A 26,634-nucleotide genomic window follows, 5' to 3' on the forward strand; every position below is an offset into this window, starting at 1 on the left:
TTGAAACATCTCGCAGCACGGATGTACCTAATACACAAGAAACATCTCCAGTTGACTAGCAAGAGTATTAATTTCATTAGTTTGTGTTAATTTCATTCTGGTGCTGGAATGTGGAGTTTTTGAACTCATGCTGAGTGTGTGTTGCTGCTGTTATCAGTGTCCGAACGATCTCTTGTGTCTAGGCTTGCATAGACTAGCCGGGTAGTCGATAGATTGACTACTTCAACCACTAGTCGACGCTGTCGGAAACAATCGACTACTCGAGCGTCCATTAACCATAAATTAATAAAAAATGGCGAACGTCACCAACAGACACCACACGTCAGATGTGTGGAAGTATTTAATCAAAAATATTGACAAAAATATTGTAATTGGCCAACTCTGCAAGAGGCCGTTCACATATTGCGTCTAAAAACGCGTGAAAAGCGTGGCCGTGCCGCTGTCTCCTACAAGCGTTTGCGCTCCCATGGCGTCTGTTGTTGCTATGCAACCATGAACTGCGCTCTCCATGATGACGACGAAGAAGTATTTGCATTAGCTTTACTACTAGATATATTTCTGGAGATGAGAAGGAAAAACCCGCCCTGTACAGCTACTATCAGCTGTTCGGCCGAGCTTTCGATGATGTTATCGAAAGGCCGAAGCTGATTGGTTTTTGTCACATGACCTGCGGTGCGCTTGAGGCATTCTGAAAATTTGTAGGACTGGTCCGAATACCATTTTTTGAGCTTCGAAGCTTCGGTAGTAATGAACATCGAATATTCGAAGCTTCGGAGAGAGGGGGCTGAAAATATTCTTCTCTCTAATAAAGGCAGGAATCTCTATGTGTCTGTTTGTCCATTTGCATTTTGATTATTTCAAGAACCGTTCATCCAGTTGACTTCACAAAGGAGTGCAGTGTCGCATTTGGTGCAATATTGATGGACACGCGAGACGTGACACATTCAGAATTAATAAACTTTTAGTAAACTACAGAACAGCGCGAGCGGGAAGCGGCGCACCTCACGCGGGCAGGGCTTATATTCTCAGAGAACCCACTGCACAAGTGATATAAAATGCACACACACAGGTTTGTTAAATTAAGCAATACTTTTAAGGTAGACTTTTAATATTTTTCTGTCTAACAAATTACTGACACAGTAAAGGGTAGATTTAAATAAAGAAAAATGAAATTTAAAGATTGTTTATTTAGCCACATGACAATGCCGGTGGAATTTTTTTTCGGTACAGTATGTTTAAGCTCTACATCATCATACATTACAAACAACAAATAGACAATACATGTATGATGATGTAGAGCTTAAACATACTGTAACGAAAACAAATAAAATAAATAAATAAAAACGAAATTTAAATAAATAAAAAACGAAATTTAAGTAAAGAAAAACGAAATTTAAATAAAGAAAAACGAAATTTAGATAAAGAAAAAACGAAATTTAAATAAAGAAAAAACGAAATTTAAACAAAGAAAAACGAAATTTAGATAAAGAAAAAACAAAATTTAAATAAAGAAAAAACGAAATTTAAATAAAGAAAAACGAAATTTAAATAAAGAAAAACGAAATTTAGATAAAGAAAAAACGACATTTAAATAAAGAAAAAACGACATTTAAATAAAGAAAAACGAAATTTAAATAAAGAAAAACGAAATTAAGTTAAATTAAAAACGAGATTAATTTAGATTGATAATAACGGGTAAAAAGGCTAATACATTTTGTTTCTATTATTCTATTTTCCACAATGTCAAAGCAACATAGCTTAACCCAAAACACAAGCTCAGGCACTTCGGTCCATACACACTCCGCTGTTCTGCTCTAGCCAGAGAACACTTCCATTGCTGGAACACAGGTGTCGGTTCTATTTCTAGCATGCACGCGTTTTCCGCATGGCTCGAGCTGAGACGCGTGTCTCACGCAGGCAGTGTGCAAACTCCAAACTGTTAACATGAGAGCCGAAATAACGGACACGCCACGCAGTCAGTGTGTCGCTGGGCTTATTGAAGCGCTAATGAGAACCGTTTCGCGGGGGATCCCAGGTGTGAAAAAAAAATAAATAAAAATAAAAAATATTCGAATGTCAAATTTTCAAATCGAATACCAACCCACCGAACGAATATTTGAATATTCGGGTCCAGCCCTAAAAATTTGAGATGTTTTCATCTCGCCGTGGCATCGGCGCGCCTGGAAAAACTAGCGCACCACGTTGCTTCCATTATGAGCGCGCTCACCGCGCGCCTACATTTGAAATAACGAACTTGAGCGCGAAAAAGACACGATATGTGAAGGGCCCTTGAAGCAGACGTCTGAAATGAAAGGCAAGAATGGCTATTTATTTGGCTTTAGACTGTTACATGAAAATTTAAAAATGAAATGTCATAATTATAATGTTTTAAAAGTTTACTTATGTAATCTATGAATTAATAAATGTTTATTGATGAGATCTAGCTAGTCTTTTCATTTACAGTAGCATGAACCACGAGTAGTCGATTAACTCAAGTATTGTTTTGATAAGAAATCGACTAGCAGAAATCAGTAGTCGTGCAACCCCTACTTCACACAGACAACAGACGAAAACACTTTAATTAAATGATTAAAACATTAAATACAGACAGGGCCATTTCTGACCATTTTATTAATTTCCCCTTACAACTTAAACACTCAACTTAAATGTTTCTGATCATTGTCCATATTATTAAAAAATATTTTTTTTTTATACTAATATTCAGCTGCAAAATATACTTGTGCTAAAATACAGTGTTATGTCAAAGGGACACTCCACCCATTTGCACTAAGCTTTGCATTGTTAGAAACCCAGTCATACTATTGAATGGTCGTGCAACACTCTCTCATTTTCCCCTGAGACGGGAGAAATCCGTTATTTACCTCTTACACTTCCTCCCACAATGACGCAAAAATCGTCATTTTGCGTCATTGTCGGAGGAAGTGTAAGAGGGGGGATTTCTGTTGAGACTACAAGCACTAGTTCCTCATCTCTCCAATCTTTCCCAGGGGCGGGACCCGCTCACGCTACAGACCTATTACAGATCAGTGGGTGGGACTTTACTCTCTGAAACTGAAAGCAATATCCTCCATCTTGTTTGAAGCTAAGCTAACAGGCGCTGTGGAGACAGATGTAAAGTTATGACAATAGCGGAGGAGAGTACTCAATATGATATAGAAGAAGAGGATTTCGGAAGTCTGATGCTTGAATCAGGTGTTTGTGGCTACCTTTACAAGCCGCATTATAGCGAAGAGCAGCCGAGGCAGAAGACCTGCCTGCTGCGGACGAGGAGCCCGGACTGGCTCGAGTTAGGGCGGACTGGTGGCGCCGGTGATCTCACTATGCAACTACGAACACAGAGATAGAGTCCATCTGCGGCAAAGAATTTCAACGATGACAATTTCGCCTGGACGAAATCTTTGAATCAGACGAGGACACGGACGTTTGTGTTGTGAACTATCCTAGTTTCGCACCGCATATGTTCTGACTGAACATCCCGGTACCATGCAATAATTCACCTTTTCGAAAGAAATACAAACGAGGAGTAATGCACTAATGAGTTCGCCAACTAACTAGACATTTTGTGTGAAATGAATTTCAAGCTCTGGTGGTAGCTAGCCTTGTAGACGGAAGAGTGATTTCTCTTATATGCAGATACGCGCTGTTCTGGATTAGTGGGAGTGGCTTGCGGAGCTGTGCAATGTGGTGCATTGTGGGAGTTGTTGTCTTTCATACAAATGCGTCCTGAAGTTATTTTTTGTCTTTCCTCGGTCACGAAGGCACCAAATTCAAAATTTATTTTACATTTCGACTACATATATGACCCACTTTCAATAAAAAACAATGTTCCTATGGGTGGAATGCCCCTTTAAAGTGTTAACAGGAGTGTTGAGGCGCTCATTGGCACCTCTCTGTCTGGCTCTATATGAACACTATATGAATTCTTGTCTCTGTTTTCTTGACTCTGTTGTATTGTCTCTGTTCTGTCCGTGTTTGTCCACAATTAGTGAACAGTCTATGGACACTCAAGGAACATTTAGGGGAAGACACATGTCATCTAATCTGAGGTACAACATTTCTGTCATAAAGATATTTTACTATCACTTTTACTTCTTTAATTTATTATGTAATCTAACCATTTATTCTTTCGGTCGTGATTCTCAACTGGCCCAAAGCACATTTAAATCAAATCTGCTGAAGAAGTTTCAGTGTCTGTATGAAGGAACAGCAAAGCAGGGAAACCCAACACTCCTGAATGAGATCTACACAGAGCTCTACATCACAGAGAGTGGAAGTGGAGAGATCAATAATGAGCATGAGGTGAGACAGATTGAGACACAATCCAGGAGAGCAGCAACAGAGGACACATCGATCAAATGCAATGACATCTTTAGACCTTTACCTGGACAAGACAAACCCATCAGAACTGTGCTGACAAAGGGAGTCGCTGGCATTGGGAAAACAGTCTCTGTGCAGAAGTTCATTGTGGACTGGGCCGAAGGGAAAGAGAATCAGGACGTCCAGATCATATTTCCACTTCCTTTCAGAGAGATCAACTTGATGAAGGACAAAACACTCAGTCTTTCAGATCTTCTTCATGTCTTTTTACCTGAAACAAAAGAAATGGAAATATCCTGTGGTGAATATAAAGTGTTGTTCATCTTTGATGGTCTGGATGAGTGTCGTCTGTCTCTGAACTTTAAGAGCGAAGTGAAACTGTGTGATATATCTGAATCAGCCTCAGTGGACGAGCTGCTGATGAACCTCATTGAGGGGAATCTACTTCCCTCTGCTCTCATCTGGATCACCTCCAGACCAGCAGCAGCGGATCTCGTCCCCTCTGAGTGTGTCCATCGAGTGACAGAGGTACGAGGCTTTAATGAGCCACAGAAGGAGGAATACTTCAGGAAGAGAATCAGTGATCAGAGTCTGGCCAATACAATCATCACACACCTGAAGTCCTCGAGGAGCCTCCACATCATGTGCCACATCCCAGTGTTCTGCTGGATCTCAGCCACTGTTCTAGAGAAGATGTTGAGTGAAGCAGAGAGAGGAGAGATTCCCAAGACTCTCACTCAGATGTACACACACTTCCTGATCATTCAGACCAACATCAAACATGAGAAGGACTATGAGAAGAAAGTGAAAGATGAAGACATGATTCTCAAACTGGGGAAACTGGCTTTCCAGCAGCTTGTGAAAGGCAACCTGATCTTCTATGAGGAAGACCTGAGAGATTGTGGCATTGATGTGACAGAAGCATCAGTTTACTCAGGATTGTGCACTCAGATCTTCAGAGAGGAGTTGGGCTTGTATCAGGGGAAAGTCTTCTGCTTTGTTCATCTGAGCATCCAGGAACATCTAGCAGCTCTATGTGCACACATTTTCTTTACATATAAGAACAGAAATGTGTTTGACAAAACCATACAAAGTTTCTTTTCTAAAATCTTAAATCAGAAGAAATATCCTTCATTATCTGAGCTGCATCAGAGAGCTGTAAACAGGGCCTTCAAGAGTAAGAATGGACATCTGGACCTTTTCCTGCGTTTCCTTCTGGGTCTCTCATTGGAGTCTAATCAGACTCTCTTACGAGAACTACTGACACAGACTGGAAGATGCTCCTACAACAAAGAGGAAACAGTTCAGAACATCAAACAGAAGATCAGGAAGAATCGCTCTCCAGAGAGATCCATCAATCTGTTCCACTGTCTGAATGAACTGGGTGATGATTCTCTGATGCAGGAGATCCAACATTATCTGAAATCTGGAGGAATAGGAGGAACCAAACTCTCCTCTTCACAGTGGTCAGCTCTGGTTTATGTGTTGCTGACATCAGAGCAGAAGATGGATGTTTTTGATCTAAATCAGTTTATTGGAGCCAATAATACAGCAGATGAAGTTCTTCAGAAGCTGCTGCCTGTGGTTAAAGAATCCAGATCAGTTCAGTAAGTCAGTCTGACAACAATCATTACACTGATAAAACATGATCATATTTATGATTTTAGCACAAGTTTCCTGTACCAAAGCAATACTGTAATAGGAGAAATTCAAATATATCTTAACCCTCTGGGTACCAGGGTGTTTTTGGGGTGCTTGGGATGTTTTGACATGCCCTGACATTTGTGCTTTTTTCAGTTATTTATAAACATGTTAATGGCAAAGGTGTAAATTCACTCTATATAGCACAAACGGGGCTACCATAATATGTAAGTAACATGTATGTACATGTTTGTATTTTTAAGAGAATAATGTTTATGCGTGGTTATTGAAAAAAAAAATAAAAATGAAAGTTGCTGAAATAAGACCACAAAACACATACTAAATATGTGTCCACAAGACTTTTGACTAATGGATGTTGTCGCTTCGAGTTCTGGCTTCAAAATGATGTGAAAATCATCCTGCCTAATCGTTCTCATAAAACAATACATTGATTTAAACATTGTAAGACAGTTTTTTTTTTGTCAGAAGAGGTTTATGCATGGGAGTGGTAATGGCCTATCAATATTAACCCTTTAGGCGCCAGAGGTTTTTTCCTAAACCGTTCGATTTTGACATCTTAATTTCAAAAGGCTGTATCTTAAAAGTGATAAAAGATAGAGACTTTCTGTAAATTAGAGAAATATTAAGGATGACCCAAAGTTTATGTAGGGATTACATTTCCCCATCTAATTTGCATATTATGACGTAATATGGTGGCGGCGATCTTGGATTATAGAATTTTCATGAAAAGTCACATGTTTAAATGATAAAATGCAGCACTTCTTTCCCCCCAAAATGTCCCTCACCTTCTGTATGCTATATTGCACAATACTGAATGCTCAGGTAAATAGTAAGTAGTAAACAAACTGTGTAAATCATTACTAATAAATGGTAGAAACAAACTGCATGTAGCGGTTGGCCTTTTGCTGTAGAGATTTTCCATTTACTACATACAGTAGGCACTCTCATTCCATGTATGGGGCACATATATATTATTCATGACACACAAAGCCGGCATTCCCATCAGCTTGCGATAGACTATGCATAATAGCCCCTCTGCTGCGTGTCACACCGCCCCGTGTCACACACGAGCAGCGCGGGCGCGGCCAGATCTGCCTCACGCGCGCGCCGAGTGTGCACAGCTCGGACTACTGTCATTGTCATTGCGACTCCCCACCCTGCCTCCACGTTACCCCTAACTGTCCTATGAATACTTCCACCTCGTCTAACATACCCGTCTCCACCACAATACTGTCGCCGCGATTGCGGAGAGGCACACGGTCAGAAGACAAAGCTGGCTAGCGCGGTAAAAATCGGTAAAAATCTCCCGCCTCGTTCCCCACAACACAAACACGCCTGCTAACTTCGCGATGAACACTCCGACCCCGGGAAACATTGTTCCCACCACTGACATTGTGCAAAGGTTTCACCGTTTGTGCTTGGTGTAGGGCTACTTTCACTTTCAGAATCACCGTCATCATCAGAGTCCGCGAATAGAAGACCCAACACTTCATTGCGGGAAAGCTTTATTGATGCCATTAGATAATAATAATAATAATAATAATAATAATAATATATAATAAATAATTATATAAAAATAATAAATAATAAATACTCACTGACGTTGACAATATTGCTCTGATAAAACGGCTCACTCGCACACTAGCTCCGCTTTTGTTCGCACTGATTCAATGCGCTCTAGCTCGAAGATTTTGTATAGAAGCATGACTTTTTTTCGAGTCTGGGATTAAGTATGACATGTCTGCAATCTAGTGGAGGGGAGTTCGAACGAAATTTGACACCCTATTGGACAAAATCGGCCGTTTTATTCAGTGCCGCATCTTGTCGAGTAAACTCGACCGTGGCGCCTAGAGGGTTAATGAGATTCAGACCAGGGGTGTGACATAGACACCCCCCCAATGGCTAATGGGCCATCAAGTGAGGCAGCCTGAAGAAAGAATGAGAGGACATTCAAAGGTTTTGTTTTTCAATCTGTTTTATTGTAATTCCTCTGTGTGGAGGAACTAAATGTTCTAAATTCTAAATGTTGCTCTAAGCAAATTAAATGTGAGCAAAATAAAAAAATAATCAGTCGGCTATAAACAAAGCAATTGTGAGCGATAAATAAACAAAAGGAATCTACCGATAAAACTGTAAAGGCAACTCTTAAGTACACTGAATAAAAAATAAGATAAACTCTAGACAATGTTCAAATCAAAAACAGGATGTGCTATGTGATATATATATATATATATATATATATATATATATATATATATATATATATATATATATATATATATATATATATATATATATGTATGAGTAGGCTATGAATCCAAGTATGAATCAGAATCAGAATAGATTTTATTGCCATTGTCAATGAAAGGTTTCACAGACTAGGAATTTTCTTCGGTGTAGCCTACTCGTGCAACATGAAACAAACTTTTGCTAATGATAAATAATAAGCAATAAACTATGGAAATAGGCATAGGCATAATTTGCGGGTGGGACGGATGGGACATGTTCCCACCACTTTTTAAAACATCTCGCGACACGAATGTACCAATTCTACAAATAAATAAAACATCTCCAGTTAACTGGCAGAGCATTCATTTCGTTCGTATTTTAAATAAGATACTAGCGCTGAAATGTATTTTTTTTTTTAATCAAGTGATCAAAGTGCTCGTTGCCGCTGCGATCAGTGGCGCAGATATGGTGTTTTCTCATGTGGCTCGTGCACAAACCGCACTGTCTTCACTCGACGCGCGCTTCAATCCGTTGCGTTGCGGATACTCTCTATTCGTTCTGGTGAAACCACAAAACATAATGCAAACGTTTGCGTGTCCCTGCTTGATATACAACCACTGATGAACATAATCGTTTTGATGAGAGAAAAAAAACCTATACGAGGGCGGATTCGAACTCAGACCCTCTGACACGGCTGATGAAAGCTCTACCACTGGACCATTAAGATACACATTGGTTAAATAGGCGGATCTATGTATCTATGTAACGACTAATTAAACCCCATGTAACCTACTATTTAAATCGATTGCTGGACATCGTAATGTTATTGGCATCCATCTTCATTGAATTTTGAAATCAGATAGAGCCGGCCAGAGCGCTGCATAATAAGTAGTCACGCCGGCTTATTCAGTATGGAAATACACACCGACAATGACACGCCCCTACTGCGTGCTAGAATCTCCGAAAAACAAGCCGATTTCAAACTCAAAATGTACGCTTTTAAATATACCAATACTGCTATCTCAAACATGGAGAGGCTTCTTCGTGATCTCAACTAACAGATTCTGCAAAAAAACGAAAATCACCAATTTTGAAATAAAACGCTTATTTCTCATTTTGCTCGAAAGTTGTGCTGCCGACTTGTGTCCCTGGTTTCGGTGACGGGTCAGAAATGTTGACTCTTCGTCGCTAGTATCCATGACGAGCTGAAGGGCTGCACCGGTGTATCGTGCCATCTTCCCAACGCGCAGGTGACTGAATGATGAAACTTGAAGCGTTTAATGCATTTGCTTGGGGGCGTTTACCTGTTTTGCATAGATGGCTTAACACATTATCTTGTGAATAGCGCGCTCCGTGAGTAGGCGTGAACGAATTAAAGTGAATGAGCTCGTAATGAGCTCGACTGGAATCACTCTCTTTTCATACAGATTACAGAAGCTGAGAATATTTGTTTTTTATATAAATTACTTCATTTAAAAGATGAGATCTCAAGCTTTATGCCCGTGGGTATGTTTGCCTGTTTGACTGAATTTTCGCGGAGTTACAGATCATTTTCGAACGCGTTTCAAATTGGAGTTCACTGACAGAGAGAGTGCAGAACTCGCATCATGTTAATTTTTCTTTATTTGGCAAAAAGTAAAACACTTTATTTTTATTGTGAGTACACAGAAAAAAAATAGAAACTGAACAGGATCGATTGATGTATAACACGACAATGAAAGTTCAAAATTAACAGAGCATTATGAACTTAATTTACATGGCTAAAAAAAAAAAAGAGCAAAACGCGCGGGCGCGTTTTTGGTCCCCAGAGGGTTAAGTAACCCTTTACAATAACAATACATGAATAATCATATCCTAATACCTGAATCAATAGTTAATTCAACATGAACTCATGATTAGCGAAGATATGAACTAATAATGAACCAATGTAGAGCTATAAAGAGTAATAGAGAGTCGTAAGGATTCACACATGAATAACAGAAGCCTTAACATGTTAGTACATGTTTTATAAAAAATTCATAAATGAACAAATAAACTTAATCAACATGATTTAATACTCAATTAATAATTATTTAAGTCTCAACGTTGTCTGTTTCTCTCCTGTGGTGAATAATGAATGATATACAAAAATAATATACAGGGTTTCCCATACATAAGGTAAAACCAATGTAGAGCGTAGAGAGTGATAGAGAGTCATACTGATTCACACATGAATAACAGAAGCCTTAACTGTTAGTAGATGTTTGATTATTAATACATTAATTAACATAGGGGTAAACTAAATCAACCAGGCTCCGTAAGAATAAATAAGTACTCTGAATTTGAATTAAACATGATTTAATACTCATTTAATTATTTAAGTCTCAACGTTGCTTGTTTCTCTACAAAAATAATATACAGGGTTTCCCATACATAAGGTTTACATGGGTGGCCCTCTCAGGAAAATAAAATTCGAATTACAATTCAGTTGGATGACCCGTGTAAACTGCGTAAATCCGTGTAAATTTCGTAAAACATTTTGTTTTGAGAGAGAGAGAGCGAGAGAGAGAGAGAGATGCACGCTGCGTCGACCATGGACTGATCATGAAATGACCGTGAACAAAGCGGCGAACTGGACATCATCAGCTGCATGCTAAACGGCTGTTTAATTCAGGACCTAATTCAGGCAAGTTATCCTGTTTTTATTTCAATGAATCCTGAGAGTCCATGAAAGATAAACACCAAATAAAGATTAATTGTTACTCATAAAAAGATGTAGTGAAATTTCAGTCGTTTTCTCTTCCTTGGGGAATTGACCTTTCGTAGGGAATTTGATTGACAGGTGATCTGACCAATCATAATCCGCCATCCACCATTTTTGTCTGACAAAGCGGTCAGGAGAGTTACGTTGGAGGATTTGAACTTGAATAACGGCGTGTCCTGACGTCTTTCCGCGGTTAAAACAACATTCCTTCTTGTGTTCATTCATGTTTTTTTGATGGTATAAATTAACTAGAAGGAAGAGATGATCGGTTCACGAGCAGCTTTAACTGAGGTCCTAAAAAGTGTTAGGACTATGTATGTTTAATTATGTTGTAAAACATATGCACAGAGTGTCATATTGTGTGTGCACGCGCGTCTATGGTACGCGTGAAAGAATACATTAGCAGTGTGCAAAAAACAAACAAACATTCGTCCTCAGCTGCTCTACTCCTGACCACAAGTCCACCGTCAGTGTTGTAGGTTGGCACTAGGCAGGTTTTTTGTGCTCATTTCTATTGCATTACGATTGAAAGCAGTATGAGTGTTCTCACCGATACGCTTGTTGTGATTCGCAGAATTTTGACGAGCTGTATTTTGACGACTTGATATTATTTCTTATTCAAAACTGCCCCCCCCCCCAAAAAAAATAAAAAATAAAAAAAAGGTTTCCCGCGCCCCTGCCAAAGATCCAGGCAAGACAAGATTAAATGTTTACTTGTAAAATAATTATATTCTAAATTTAGAATGCCTAACATTCTAAAATCTTCCAGTTTAATGCAACATGTAGCCTAAACTATGTATCATTACTTTTGCAACGACTCTATTATTTTTCCAGTCATAGACCAGTGCTCAAGCACTGACTAGAATCCAGCGCTGACTAGAATCAGCATTCACATGCTCAAAAATTTGTTTCGCGCTGACAACAATCCAGTGGTGCCTAGAATCCAGCACTGACAAGAATCATGCAGCGGAGGAATGGAAAGTTGACAAGCCATTAAAAAGTATTGACTAATGAAACACTTATATTTTTTCAAATATTTTCAATAAATCATGTTCCCATTCACTCCGGCAATGAATTTTAAAATTAATTAAACTAAATTATATTTGTAAGGTAAAACTTTTACATTTTAGGCATTAACTAATTCCAATCCCTAATGCCAAATTGTTTTCTTTGTTCACCAAGTAATTTACTGGTCAGGCTTATTGTTAACTCACAAGACAGTAAGGAGAAAATGACAATTTGATGGATAATTTAAATATATTCTGTAGTTCAATAAGTTCAGGGACCTGGATATTGGATAGGGGGCACTGGCCCAAAAAAGGTTGAGAACCACTGCTGTAGACCTTATGTAGCCTCACCCCTTTACAGCTCTGCACTCGTTGTCTTTTGTCTTCCGTTTTGTATTTTCATTACAATCAGTGGCGGCTGGTGGAAAATATCTTAGGTGGGGCTGTGCCATATTCAGTCAGTTTCAATATTTTGGTAACCATGGGAGCCATCGGGTCTTTTAGCGTTGTGGCATGCTCTTCCTCAAGACATCCGTCAAGCATCCACCCTTCTCTCCTTCAAAAACCTCTTAAAAACATTTTTTTTTCTCTGAATATTACACTTCAGCTCACAGTCTGTAAATTATACTTTGTTATTGCTGCCATTTGCTTGAATCCCTCTTTGTTTGTATCTTTAAACTAACTTTGCAAGTGACCTCTGTATATTACTTTCTGCCCTTGGTATGTGTATTGCTTTTAACGTCCTTCTACTTAGGCTACATCCTTCTCTTCAGTCACACCTTTTTCAGTAAGGGACAATATTTGCCCCCTTGAATCGATTTTTCCAGTGCATTTTTTACTTTTAGAAATACCTTTATAAAATAAATAATGCTTTAAATTAAAAAAAAGTTTAATAGAGAAATATGCAATGATTGTTAAAACGAAGTGACGCTTTTAAATATTAAATTAAAACCGCCAGTAGGTGGCAGTAAGTCACTGTCTTTATGAGTGAGTCATCGAGTCATTCATTCATATAGTAACGAAGCAAATAGCTGTATTTTTGAATGAATGCTGCTGTTCTGCTGTGGCTTTCGTTGGAGCTATTATTTTGTTGTAAAAAAAAAATACTGACAAAACTGTGTTGAAAATGAACATCACTTAATATTAATACCTTTCGTTTGTTGAACTGTTGTATAAAATCAATGTCACATATACAATCATGTGGATATTCGTATAATGTGATTAACATGAAACATAGGAACTCACACAGGGTTTTTGATCGAAGAGAGTTTGAATCTTAAATCGATCTCTATGCACAGTCTTTGTCTTTATTTATTCTTCATGCTAGTAAGTGCTAAATCCCCACTTTTACAAAGGTACGTGGTCGAGAACGGCAGTATAGCGCGATTTGCCAAGGCAACATAATCTAAACTCACAAAGTTGGTCATCCACGCTGCTTGTGTGAATGCAGTCAGTTTTGACTGCAAAAGATTGAGGTAATTTGATCGGATGTCATGCATTTACGGCATTTTACTTGATAGAAATACATACTCAGTTTTATTGTTATTTAAAGGTGGGGCAGAATTAAATCAATAGCAAAATTCAGCATTTTGTTCGTGTACCCCCTTCTGTCACCTCACCTATCTGTGTAAAGCGACCTTGGGTGTTGGAAAGGCGCTATACAAATAAAAATGATTATTATTAATAACCACCCAAACATATTCATAATATGAATTTCTACATTATTTCTAAGTTATTTGTTAAGGGTATTGAGTATTTTGTGTAATAAATAGTTCATAAACCTTTGTTTGACTAGTTTATTCTGAACCCGCTCAATAAACGCCGCGCCACTTCGCCCTGCCCACCACAATTAAATTCTCAACCTATGGGAAACACTGATATATACAAAAAAAAGTTTACCATCAAGTAACTGAAAAGGATGGTTAATCTTCATTAGATTATTTCCAAAGCATCTGAGCTCATTTTACTTTTGATAGTGTTTTATGGTGTGTATTTCTAGACACCTTTAACTGTCCTAAATCATAAGCATCTGAATTTTCATTCTCACAATCTATAGGTCAGAAGACTTCTTCATGATCTGTTCAGTTCAGTATTTTAGAAATCAAATACTTTTGGCAGGCGAGCTTCTTAGTTTCAATTAAATATAGGTTTATTATTTACAGGTTAACTAGTTTACAAAAAGGCATACTTGTAACAGGACAATTGCATATTTTCCACAACAAATAGTTATAAGCATGATTGGATGATGTGAAGAGGTGACAACTGCTTTCATTTACAAATCTGTTGAGGAGAAAAGAGAAATTCATATATATCTTATCATTTATATCAGTGTTTACTGAACTGAGAGACTGAAGAGTGTCATTGTTCTCTACAGGTTGTATGATTGTGGTGTTACAGATGAAGGTTGTGCTGCTCTGACTTCAGCTCTGAGATCAAACCCCTCACACCTGAGAGAACTGAATCTGACAGGGAATAAAGTAGGAGATTCAGGAGTCAAGCAGCTTTCTGATCTACTGCAGGATCCTCACTGTAAACTGGAGAAACTGTGGTAAGATTGTATAAAATGTCCCAACATAGTCCTCTATTTTAATGGTAAATAATGATTGCCATACAAAAAAAAAAAAAAATCTACTGTTAAATTACTAATGGGAATGTTGATTTTAGTTTCGTTAGATTCTTTCCAATGTGTCTGATATCATTTTACAATATTAATGATAGATTAAACATGACTGGATGATGTAAAGATGTGACAGCCATGTTCATATACAGATATGTTGATGATTTTTGGGTATTTGCATAAAAAAATAATATTCGGTTACACTTTATTTTAAGGTGTCATTGGTACAGTGTAATTATATATTTAAGTACTGAGTAATATTAAGCAACTACATGTACTCACTATAGGGTAAGTGTAGGATTAGGATTTGGTTGAGGGTTACGTGTAATTATGCATAATTTACTGTTATTACTATGGTAAGATCATGTAACATATGTGACAAGGACGCTGTTAAATAAAGTGTTATCGAATATTCTTGTAATTTTTATCAAATGGAGACTAACCCGCTCAAGCAGTTTGTAGAAGTGGGTCTGAACCTTAGACTGGACCTGTTAATGGTGCCGTGGATTAAGTCTCTGATTGTGAAGTTCTGCTGATCTGAGCTGTAGATCCTGAACTGAGAGACTGAAGAGTGTCATTGTTCTCTACAGGTTGAGGGGTTGTGGTGTTACAGATGAAGGTTGTGCTGCTCTGACTTCAGCTCTGAGATCAAACCCCTCACACCTGAGGGAACTGGGTCTGTCATATAATAAAGTAGGAGATTCTGGAGTCAAGCAGCTTTCTGATCTACTGCAGGATCCTCACTGTAAACTGGAGATACTGTGGTAAGATTGTATAAAATGTCCCAAAATAGTCCTCTATTTTAATGGTAAATAATGATTGCCATACAAAAAAAAAAAAAAAAAAAAAAAAAAAAAAAAAATCTACTGTTAAATTACTAATGGGAATGTTGATTTTAGTTTTGTTAGATTCTTTCCAATGTGTCTGATATCATTTTACAATATTAATGATAGATTAAACATGACTGGATGATGTAAAGATGTGACAGCCGTGTTCATTTACAGATACAGTGCTATGCATAAGTTTAGACACCCATGCTAAAGTTGACTAAAAAGAGGAATAATAAATCATCTTTTGGAATCTGAACTTAATGCCTTAATTAAAAAAATTAGGAAAAATCCAAATTTTATTCCTCTTTTTAGTCAACTTTAGTATGGGTGTCTAAACTTATGCATAGCACTGTATGTTGATGATTTTTGGGTATTTGCATAAAAAAATAATATTTGGTTACACTTTATTTTAAGGTGTCATTGGTACAGTGTAATTATATATTTAAGTACTGAGTAATATTAAGCAACTACATGTACTTACTATAGGGTAAGGCAGACCTGCCAAGCTGTACGCGTTTTGCGTAGCGGATACGCATTTTGACTTCAAAGTACGCTGGTACGATTTGTCACTCTAACTACGCAAAAACCTGGTGACGCCTCTGTGCACGCGCTGTTCTCAAATCAAGCTACAGCAAAAGAAGAAGAGTTTGACCAATCATAGCGCTGGGTTCATTCCCCAAATAGCAAGCGGGGATGATTGACAGATGCGTAAGGCCTATCATTAAAAAGAGAATGAAAATCGACACCAATAAAGATTCCTTCTCGATCCCCCTTCCACTCCTGCGGCCGCCGTCTGACTGATGTCATAAGCGAGGACAGTACAGTACGGTACTTCTGACTCCTGAAGGTAAACGGCCTGGGCTCGATGTGGAAAGTTGATTGTTGAGTTAACTTAATCTTATGGATTCGATGATCATACAGATTGCATGCATTATCTTAAAATACTCCGTTAAGTTATTCATGGTCACTCAGAAAAGAGGAAGACATCATTCAGTCATGCAAATAATAAAATGCTCAAGTAATGCTGAACTATAAATCTTGAAATCGCTATGGCTTAGTGATTATGAAAGTGCTGTGATTTGTGGATTAGCCTAATAAGTCTGAGTATGGAGAAACAGGCGTTTATTTATTCATTCATTCTCAGTGTTGAGAAACGTATGTGTTACGTTATTGAGTTAATTATAACTAAAGTACCTTATTATGTTACATATTTATTTTGTATGAAAACTAACGTGTTAATTACTTATGGATTAAAAAGTACCGTTGTAGCAGTGCTGCGCGAGCTCTCTCACGCAGAGAGAAGATCATTGTAAAATGAAAATTGACGGGCTAAGTTTAAATTTTGTTCTTGCTTGTTTGTTTTTTTTGTCAAAAAGCATTTTGTATTATCCATCCCTGTTTTTTAAAATTCGTTAAGTGACGGACGCAGTTAATTATTTAACGCAGTAATGACGTTAAATTACTGTTAACACAGCCCTCATTATATGTTGGATTCGGAACTTATACTTTATATTATTTTTAGAATAAGTGATTCGTTATGCTATTATTGGACTCCTGTCTATTCATTGGCAACTGTTTTCTATAAATATGTTTGTATTGGCTAACATTTATTCAGCTAATGCGTGTCCCGTTTAAAAATGTGCAATGTTCAAATGCAAAGACAGCACGTCACAAATAGAAACCCTTTTCCCTGTGGCATTTAGTATCATATTTGGATATTGGAAAATTAATTAATTAGCCTATCTTAATTGTACACAATGTTCCTATGTTCTTATCTTTTTTTAATAGCTTTTTTTTTTTACTGTTTTCTAGGGGTTTCTTAATTTTAGACTAGTTGACCAGCACACATTATATGCAGTGAAATTATATAATGCATGTGTGTCGTCGTCCAAACCGCCCATACAATACACCCCAGTTGTCGGTACGCAAATATTATTTGCAAGGTTGGCAGGTATGGGTAAGGGTAGGATTAGGATTTGGTTGAGGGTTAGTTGCATGCAAGTATGCATAATTTACTGTTATTACTATGGTAAGTTCATGTAACATATGTAACAAGGACACTGTTAAATAAAGTGTTATTGAATATTCTTGCAATTTTTATCAAATGGAGACTAACCCGCTCAAGCAGTTTGTAGAAGTGGGTCTGAACCTTAGACTGGATCTGTTAATGGTGCCGTGGATTGAGTCTCTGATTGTGAAGTTCTGCTGATCTGAGCTGTAGATCCTGAACTGAGAGACTGAAGAGTGTCATTGTTCTCCACAGGTTGTGGGATTGTGGTGTTACAGATGAAGGTTGTGCTGCTCTGACTTCAGCTCTGAGATCAAACCCCTCACACCTGAGAGAACTGAGTCTGTCATATAATAAAGTAGGAGATTCTGGAGTCAAGCAGCTCTCTGATCTACTGCAGGATCCTCACTGTAAACTGGAGAAACTGTGGTAAGATTGTATAAAATGTCCCAACATAGTCCTCTATTTTAATGGTAAATAATGATTGCCATACAAAAAATAAATAAAAATCTACTGTTAAATTACTAATGGGAATGTTGATTTTAGTTTTGTTAGATTCTTTCCAATGTGTCTGACATCATTTTACAATATTAATGATAGATTAAACATGACTGGATTATGTAAAGATGTGACAGCCGTGTTCATATACAGATATGTTGATGATTTTTGGGTATTTGCATAAAAAAATAATATTCGGTTACACTTTATTTTAAGGTGTCATTGGTACAGTGTAATTATATATTTAAGTACTGATTAATATTAAGCAACTACATGTACTTACTATAGGGTAAGGGTAGGATTAGGATTTGGTTGAGGGTTAGTAGCGTGTAATTATGCATAATTTACTGTTATTACTATGGTAAGTTCATGTAACATATGTAACAAGGACACTGTTAAATAAAGTGTTATCGAATATTCTTGCAATTTTTATCAAATGGAGACTGAACTTTAGACTGGACCTGTTAATGGTGCCGTGGATTGAGTCTCTGATTGTAAAGTTCTGCTTATCTGAGCTGTAGATCCTGAACTGAGAGACTAAAGAGTGTCATTGTTCTCTACAGGTTGAGTAATTGTGGTGTTACAGATGAAGGTTGTGCTGCTCTGACTTCAGCTCTGAGATCAAACCCCTCACACCTGAGAGAACTGACTCTGGATGGAAATAATCTAAGAGACTCAGATGTGAAGCTGCTCTCTGATCTGAAGGAGGATCCACATTATAAACTTGAGACGCTTCTGTGAGTAGTGATGATTAAAACTGTTCATATTTTAATTGAAAGTTAATTTAGTTTCTTAGTTTACTTTCATTGTGATGGTGAATTACTCACTAAAAACATGTTTAATAAGAGTTAACTTCATTTATTTTTTCATTATAGTTTATAGCAACAATCAAATATCTTCAAGTTTCTTTTTATTTCAAACAAGTCAATATTTTGCTTTTATCATTGTCAATGTCAATTGCAATAAAAGATAATGGTAAATATTTATCACTAGATTCTTTATCATAAATAAAACTTACCCAGTGACACAGAAAGAGGACAGTCATACAGGATTATAGATAAGCTTTAACAATCGTGTATCTCAGTATTATATTATAATCTCTCATTTAATCATCTAAGTAGTTTCTTTTAGTTGTTCTAAAGTGGATAATGCAATAATGTCGCACACATTTGACTGTCTGTGTTTTACTAACAGGTTTAGATGTTAGTCTGACCTTCTCTGGATCAGCTGATGGAGAATAAAGAGCCTCTACAGACACAATCACATTCAACAGAATCAACAGACACAAACCCACAGTGATCATCACACACACATGTGTGTGTAACTTTACAGAATGATCCAATCCTTCATCCAAAGTCAAACAAGGAAACCTTCAACCCGATGAACTGGATAAATATTCTAAATGTTCAGATCCAATCTGACCTCTGACCTGTAATGCCTGAATCATAATCATACACTGTTCGCTCATTGGTCAGAGGAGAACTGAGCGACTGAGTCTGGTTTCTGCCAAGGTTTTCTTCTCCATTCTGTCACTGATGGAGTTTGAGTTCCTGCCACTGTCGCCTCTGGCTTGCTTAGTTGGAGACACTTAATATTCAACAATATTATTGATCTGCATTGACATCATTATATGAGAAATTAACTGAGCTGGACGATGACATCACGGTTTTCTCCAGAGCGGCTGTATAGATAAATGAACTAAAGTAATAACCTTTTTACAACAGAAATGAATAAACACTGAACTTACTTGACATGGACTATGACAGTATTTTCTTCTAGATCTGTTGTACAGCAGGAACAAACTTTGATGCATTATTTTCCTGTCATCACTGTAAAGCTGCTTTGAAAACATCTGTATTGTAAAAAGCGCTATATAAATAAAGGTGACTTGACTTTTGTTTCTACAGAAGTGACATTAATACTACAAACGCTCTACTACAGACATCTCCATATATAATATTTATTTAATTATTTAATTTGAGTAATTCAGCCCACCAAACATATTCAAATGCCTTTGATTATAGTAACATTCATAATTAAATCATCTATTGCCTTTTATTTCTTTTTTATTTAAAAGCAATGATGCATCGCCACTTTTAAATGTTAAATGAAAATCTATTTTTTAAATTTGAATTCATAATCTATGGACACCTTTCAGTAATAAAATGGTTAATCATGTTTTCATGTTCAGTTGCAGAATATACATTCTCATATGCTGTCTTTAATCTATTGCCAACTCCACATTAAATCTTGTATATGAATGATTAGCTGTATTCTATTATAAGTCGATTCAGCCGTCAGAGATGAAACTCAGAGTCCAGCTGTGTGTCCATGAAGAGTGACCGTTCTGGACAAACCTGTGAAATCAACTGATCTGAGGAACAGCATTAATGTCTGGATGAAGAGATAGAAAGAACTAACTAGATCTTTCTATGTGAGGTTTATCTGTCAAATTAACTATATTAATGCTTGTCTCAATTCTATTATCTCTGTTCTATTCTATTTCTTATACTATTACTTTTACCTCTTTAATTTGTGGTAATCTATTATTGTAATATTTTGTTCATCACTCTCTATTAACTCTTTCCCCGCCATTGATGGAAATTTCCAGCTTTCCGTTGTAACACTTCAAATTAAAGACAAAATGAAACACAAAAAATAAGGGGAACCACATCCAAGTATATTTGCCAAACAACAGTTCAAAACAAATGCATACCAAAAAATCAACAATAGGCCTACGCCACAATCACCAAAAAACAGCTCCAAAGAGTCCTTAACACAAACTGAATATATGGGAAAATAGATAATGTGGGTGTAATGAATATAAGAAACCTGTAATCCAGCGATGATCAATCAGTGCAAAAAAATTCAGTTCAAAGTCAGTTCAGTCGCGACCACAGTCTCGTCGTAGCGAATAACTCACTCAGACAAAAATAGTTGAAAATGTTGAAAAAAAGGGGGAAAAATATAATCCACAAGGGTGATCCAAACGGAGAAGAGTTGATGCTGGTGTAAAGTCTGTGGTGAATGCATAGATTTCGGGTAGCACACCAAACAAACACAGTGGATGAAATATACGGCCTACAATGACTCATTTCACATAAAAAGACAACACAGTTGCGCCTGCTTCCATTTATTTGTGATTACAAGAATGCATAAAACAACTATATTCTACGATCTTTGTTCTTGTTCAGATGCTCAGGGCACTGTTTAGCCATAGAAACAGGTAGATGGAGTAATATTCCAATGACAGAGAGATTCTGTAATTATTGTAATCTAACTATGAATACCTGAAGACTGAAGACGAGAAGCATTTCTTGTATGACTTTTCTTTGTATGTAGATTGCGCAAGAAATATTCGGGTGATCTCACACTAGTTGGTGATGTTTGTATTGATTTGTCACAGGTCTGTGAGTCAAACTGTGCTTTAAGTTGAACATTTTGTGAAGTGAATGTTGTATTTTGATAAATACTTAAGAATACCCTCCTGTTCTGTCATTATTTTGTGCCAATAGGTTTTGCTTTGTCTTATGTAATTTTATTACTCTGAGTTTGATTAACTTAAACCATTTAAGACAATCGGTTTCCTCAAACCATTTAATAACCTTGAATCTCACATGTCGCTAAACTAGTGTTCTATACACAATTGACGAATCAGTGTGGCACATGTATATGGGCTGAAATATGTGCCACCAGAAACTGAATTTGAATAATTTATATTTGAATTTGAATTGCTAAACTTGAATAATTGTATTGGAAAACTGAATTTGAATCACATAATTTGAAATTGTATTGTTTATTTTGAATAATTGCATTGAAAAACTGAATCTGAATTGTATAATTTGAAATTGAATTTATTTGTTTGGAACTGAAGTCCAATACAATTTGGTCCTCACTGAAAATTCAACTCTATATATATCCTCACATTCAGTTCTCACAATTCAGATTCAGATCACCAAATTCAATTTCAAGTTTCTGTGACAGACATCCGGGTAGTTGGAGGATGAAGGAAGAGCAATCGAGCGCAGATCGATATCGATCGATAGAGTTCAGTGTCGCAGGATCATCACTCAGCACTAATATGCCAGACTGTTGTGCTGCTTATGGATGTTAGAACGAAAGAAATGGAAAAAAATAAAAATAAAAAATAACAGCAAGGGATAACATTTCACAGGTGCGCAGCGTCTCTTCTCCCGGGCAGGAACACAGCTTCACCTCGCTGCTGCACCGGTCCCCGCTGATCCAGATGGGACCGGCCAAAGACATAGTGGTGATCGGGAGTACGTATATTTCGGCGGGAAGTTCCACTGCCTTTGCCGGTGGCCGGCGGACGGAGAGAAACTACAGCGGGGCAGCAGAGTTCGTCTGCGGCTGCAGGATCTAGAGACTTACTACCCGCTTCCTGGGAGCCAAAACGCTGCTGGAGGAAGTTTTCTTTTGCTGAAGAAAATAGTCTGTTCCGCGTCCATAGCAACGCTCTGTTTTTCATGGCAACGGTGTGATATACTTATTACATGGCTTGGTTGAATTCCAATGTAGAATGCGGTCTGTTATTTCTTGATAACAGACCGCTGCGAAGTATATCACACCGTTGCCATGAAAAACAAAGCGTTGCTATGGACGCGGAACAGACTATTTTTTACAATCTTTTGCTTAGAAGCAATACAATCTTTTTAAATCAATAAACTTTTTAAATCAATAATTTGTGTCAAATTATTTATTTATTTTGTAGGTAGCCATGTAATAAGCAGGATAATGTATAGCGAGGCGGTTGTTATAGCGAATAACAACACCTTCAGGCTGATTCAAGACCTGTCGGGGTTGTTATTCGCTATAACAACCGCCTCGCTATATACATTATCCCTTATATATATATATATATATATATATATATATATATATATATATATATATATATATCTGCCTGAATCAGCCTGAAGCCTATAACTATATATATATATATATATATATATATATATATATATATATATATAGTTATAGGCTTCAGGCTGATTCAGGCAGATATATATATATATATAAGGAATAACTCTATCTATCGATCTGCGCTCGATTGCTCTTCCTTCATCCTCCAACTACCCGGATGTCTGTCACAGTAACTTGAAATTGAATTTGGTGATCTGAATCTGAATTGTGAGAACGGAATGTGAGGATATATAGAGAGTTGAATTTTCAGTGAGGATCAAATTGTATTGGACTTCAGTTCCAAATAAATAAATTCAATTTCAAATTATACAATTCAAATTCAGTTTTTCAATGCAATTATTCAAATTAAACAATACAATTTCAAATTATGTGATTCAAATTCAGTTTTTCAATGCAATTATTCAAGTTTAGCAATTCAAATTCAAATATAATTGATTCAAATTCAGTTTCTGGTGGCACATATTTCAGCCCATACATGTATATCATGTGATGTAAAGAACTGCTCCGAGACACGAAGTTTGAGGATCCAAATGAAGTGTTTTAATGAAAGGGTAATCCACAATTGTAGTAAAAGACAGGCAAAAGGCCAGAGCACAGTAAATCAGTCCAATCAAACAAACAAATCCAGAGGGTGAGACAGGAACGGGAAAAGCAGGAACATGGAAAACAGTGGAAACACTCAGGAATCCAGTGTTACACGTACAAGACTTTGCAGGGCATGATTGTGAAAACCAGGCTATAATAGGGCGAGTTAAACAAGGTAATGAGACACAGGTGGATGCAATCAGGGATGATGAGTCCAGGCAGAGAGTTATGGGAAATGTAGTTTGTGAGGGAATGACAATAGTCTGTTGTGGAGTGCCCTCTGGTGGCTCTCAAGGGCACTCCAGCTGCTGACCGTTACAAGTCTCACCTGTTCTTTTATCTTCCCCGTTTAATAACAGGTCTATCAACCAGAACAGAAAAACAGCATTCTTATCATTCTGTAAGTTACACACACATGCATGTGTGATGATCACTGTGGGTTTGTGTCTGTTGATTCTGTTGAATGTGATTGTGTCTGTAGAAGCTCTTTATTCTCCATCAGCTGATCCAGAGAAGGTCAGACTAACATCTAAACCTATAAGTAAAACACAGACAGTCAAATATGTGCGACATTATTGCATTATCATACTCTATTTAATAAGTTCTCAAAGAAATCAACACTAAAATATAAGTGAATTTAACTCAATGTATATGAGTTTACAGTACTCTTAAATGGTTTAAAAAATAATAATTAAATGGTTTAAGGCAATCAGTTTCCTCAAATGGTTTGAGTTACCATAACTAATGGGGTTTTACAGTGCTGCACCTTTTTGGCTTTTAACAGCATCTGTGATGAAAGGAAAGATTCTCAAAACTAAACAAAACAAAACAAAAAAGCAGGAAAGGTTATTTATTAAGTTACACATTTAAATATACAGACAATAGAATGGAACAACTGCATACTTTATAATAAATATTAAATTAATTTTACAGTGCTTACTGCTTAATTGCATATTCCTTCAATTCACAAACAGTGCAAAAATGACAATATCTGTTCTCATAAGACATAACTGCTCACATTCACACATATCTGATAATCAGCAACTTCACAGTCACAGTGAGGTTATAAAAAAGACTTATCCTAAACACGTAATACACAATACGACTGTAAAGTCCACCAGACACTGTGCTGCTTCTAATTTTTTAAGATAAATAGCACAAAAAGTAACAAAACTACAATATTACCAAATTCCATTTCAAAATACATTATTAAAACGATACACCAATTGTTAACTTTTTTTCCATTCATATCTATATTTGGAGAGCCCCTTGCATTCAAAGGACGGACGTGAGCTCGATGTGTTTTTTTTTTTTTTTCAAAATGCGCGTTTACGACACACGTCCTCAAGACTCCGTCGCTATGGAAACAAAGACAATAACATGCGAGCAAATTAACTTCTCGATTACTTCTTGTGAAATTGTTTATATCAATTATCAGTTTATAAAAATGATATCAAATCATGTGAAAACTATAAAATATATACAAATAACATCAATGTGAAATAGTGCAAAGGCCATTGAACTTCATACAAGTTGAATTTGGCGCATCTTTGATATCAGAACATGAGGATGTGATTCCATCAGACATTTCTACAGTCTGTCAAACTGTGGAAACCACTCAGATGCTCCTCCAGTGTACCAGAGTATGGAGATTTACTCTTATTAGCTGATAATTCTGATTATGTTCAAGATGGACACATTTCTAGCGTAGCCCTCCTCTGAGAAAACCTAGCGATACGTTTTTATCAATCTCATCTTAAATGAGCAGTGTTGGGGGTAACGCATTACAAGTAACATGCATAACGCATTCAGATTACTTTTTTGATGTTACAGGTAAAGTAATATGTTACAAGTAATGTGCATTACATAATCAGATTACTTTTTGATCTCACAAACAAAGTTTAACTGTGTTAGGACTGATTAGATATTGCTTGATGCTGCAATATTTTTTTTTTACCTACAAGAGTCTCCTAGGATAGAAGGAATGGGTGGATATTCCGGAGCAACTTGGCATTTCTGACTGACCATTGGCCATCTTGGTTTGGAGGGGGAAAAAATCAACACACAACGGCTTGCTTGGTTGCAGTGTATAGGATGATGCACCAGGGTCCACTGAAGAGGCTGATGTGCAACTATGCAAACAAAACCCGTGCAAATTCAAGAAAATGCTTTTTAAATAGCTGTCCACTGTAGTGACCTCTATGCATGAAAGGGTTAAAGAGGTCATGGCATGAAATTAGACAAATTACATTTGCTTGATGCAAAAACAGTATTGAAAGCTGTTAAAAAATACAAATGAAAATACTTTTATTACTTGTCATCATGTAAGACTTTGTGGCTTAAATTATACTTTACTGACAATAGAAAACTCTGCAAAAGGAAGATGTATATATTTTGATTGTGCTGAGAAGGTCTTTTACACTATAAAACATAATATAAAAATGAATTAGAACAAAACTGAAGAGCTGTGTAACTATAGCCTACCTTTAGTTTGCTAAAAACTGATTCTGGAGAATCTGGACAGGAAAAATTATAGATTAGTATTAAAACATTTCAAAGACAAAGGTTTAGATAGACAAGTTAAAGTGCTTTATGTATGCATGGGGACATTATAAGTAATATTATGGGCTGTTTCTATTTATTTCCTGATCCTTTCAGTGCTTCACACTACAGTCGAGACGATGGCGATAATGCAACAAAGGTTGTTGACAACCACAAATGATATAAGAAGAAGTAAAGCAGGAAGAGTTTGTCATTCACGGCTGCATTATCGGCATGGCACCTCTATGGGTTGAACGACCAATTTGCGACAATACGGTTTCGGGAAACAGTCGTGACTAGCTAGTTGATTTCTTCAACGATGCATCATACTATGGTAGTGAGCCAGGGAGTTACGTCGTTGTACGGGAAACACACCCCAGTTCATCATTGGCCTGTTCCTGCAGTCTTGAGCTCTCAAACAGAGTTGAAGCTGCTGAAAAATATCTGAGTGAAACATAATATTTCTTTAATGCTGGACTGGCTGTCAGCTCCAGTGTTTCTGTCCTCCACTGTGTATTTTAATGCTGATGTGTTTTGTTGTAGAACAGCGCCACCATGTGTCATCAGCTGATACTGCGGCTCTGAGCTTCTCTGATGCTGATAGTGATGTTGGGATGTTTTCTCTTTCTGTA

The 26,634-nt window shown here is 37.0% G+C and overlaps 2 protein-coding genes across 3 annotated transcripts in view; one reads left to right on the plus strand and one right to left on the minus strand.

Annotated features, from left to right (window-relative positions):
- The window catches only part of LOC311093954 (uncharacterized protein), a gene marked incomplete at its 5' end in the record, with an annotated part of 471,534 nt that overhangs the window by 314,781 nt on the left and 130,119 nt on the right, over window positions 1-26,634 (minus strand). The gene's annotated exons all lie outside the window — the stretch shown is intronic.
- Window positions 1-26,634, plus strand: part of LOC311093933 (protein NLRC3-like) — a 72,975-nt gene that overhangs the window by 10,505 nt on the left and 35,836 nt on the right. The window contains exons 2-8 of one of the 2 annotated variants that reach the window (XM_084131611.1): window positions 4,008-4,067; window positions 4,176-5,945; window positions 14,354-14,527; window positions 15,187-15,360; window positions 17,690-17,863; window positions 18,496-18,669; window positions 19,127-19,829. In XM_084131611.1, the coding sequence (XP_083987737.1) occupies window positions 4,008-4,067; window positions 4,176-5,945; window positions 14,354-14,527; window positions 15,187-15,360; window positions 17,690-17,863; window positions 18,496-18,669; window positions 19,127-19,139 (2,539 nt within the window). In that variant the 3' untranslated portion in view covers window positions 19,140-19,829. Of the gene's footprint in view, window positions 1-4,007; window positions 4,068-4,175; window positions 5,946-14,353; window positions 14,528-15,186; window positions 15,361-17,689; window positions 17,864-18,495; window positions 18,670-19,126; window positions 19,830-26,634 lie in introns of those variants that run through there. The other variant, XM_084131610.1, reaches the window with a different exon arrangement.

The sequence above is a fragment of the Abramis brama genome (genome assembly GCF_963993115.1).
Source record: "Abramis brama genome assembly, chromosome: 12".
Classification (NCBI taxonomy): Eukaryota; Metazoa; Chordata; class Actinopteri; order Cypriniformes; family Leuciscidae; genus Abramis; species Abramis brama.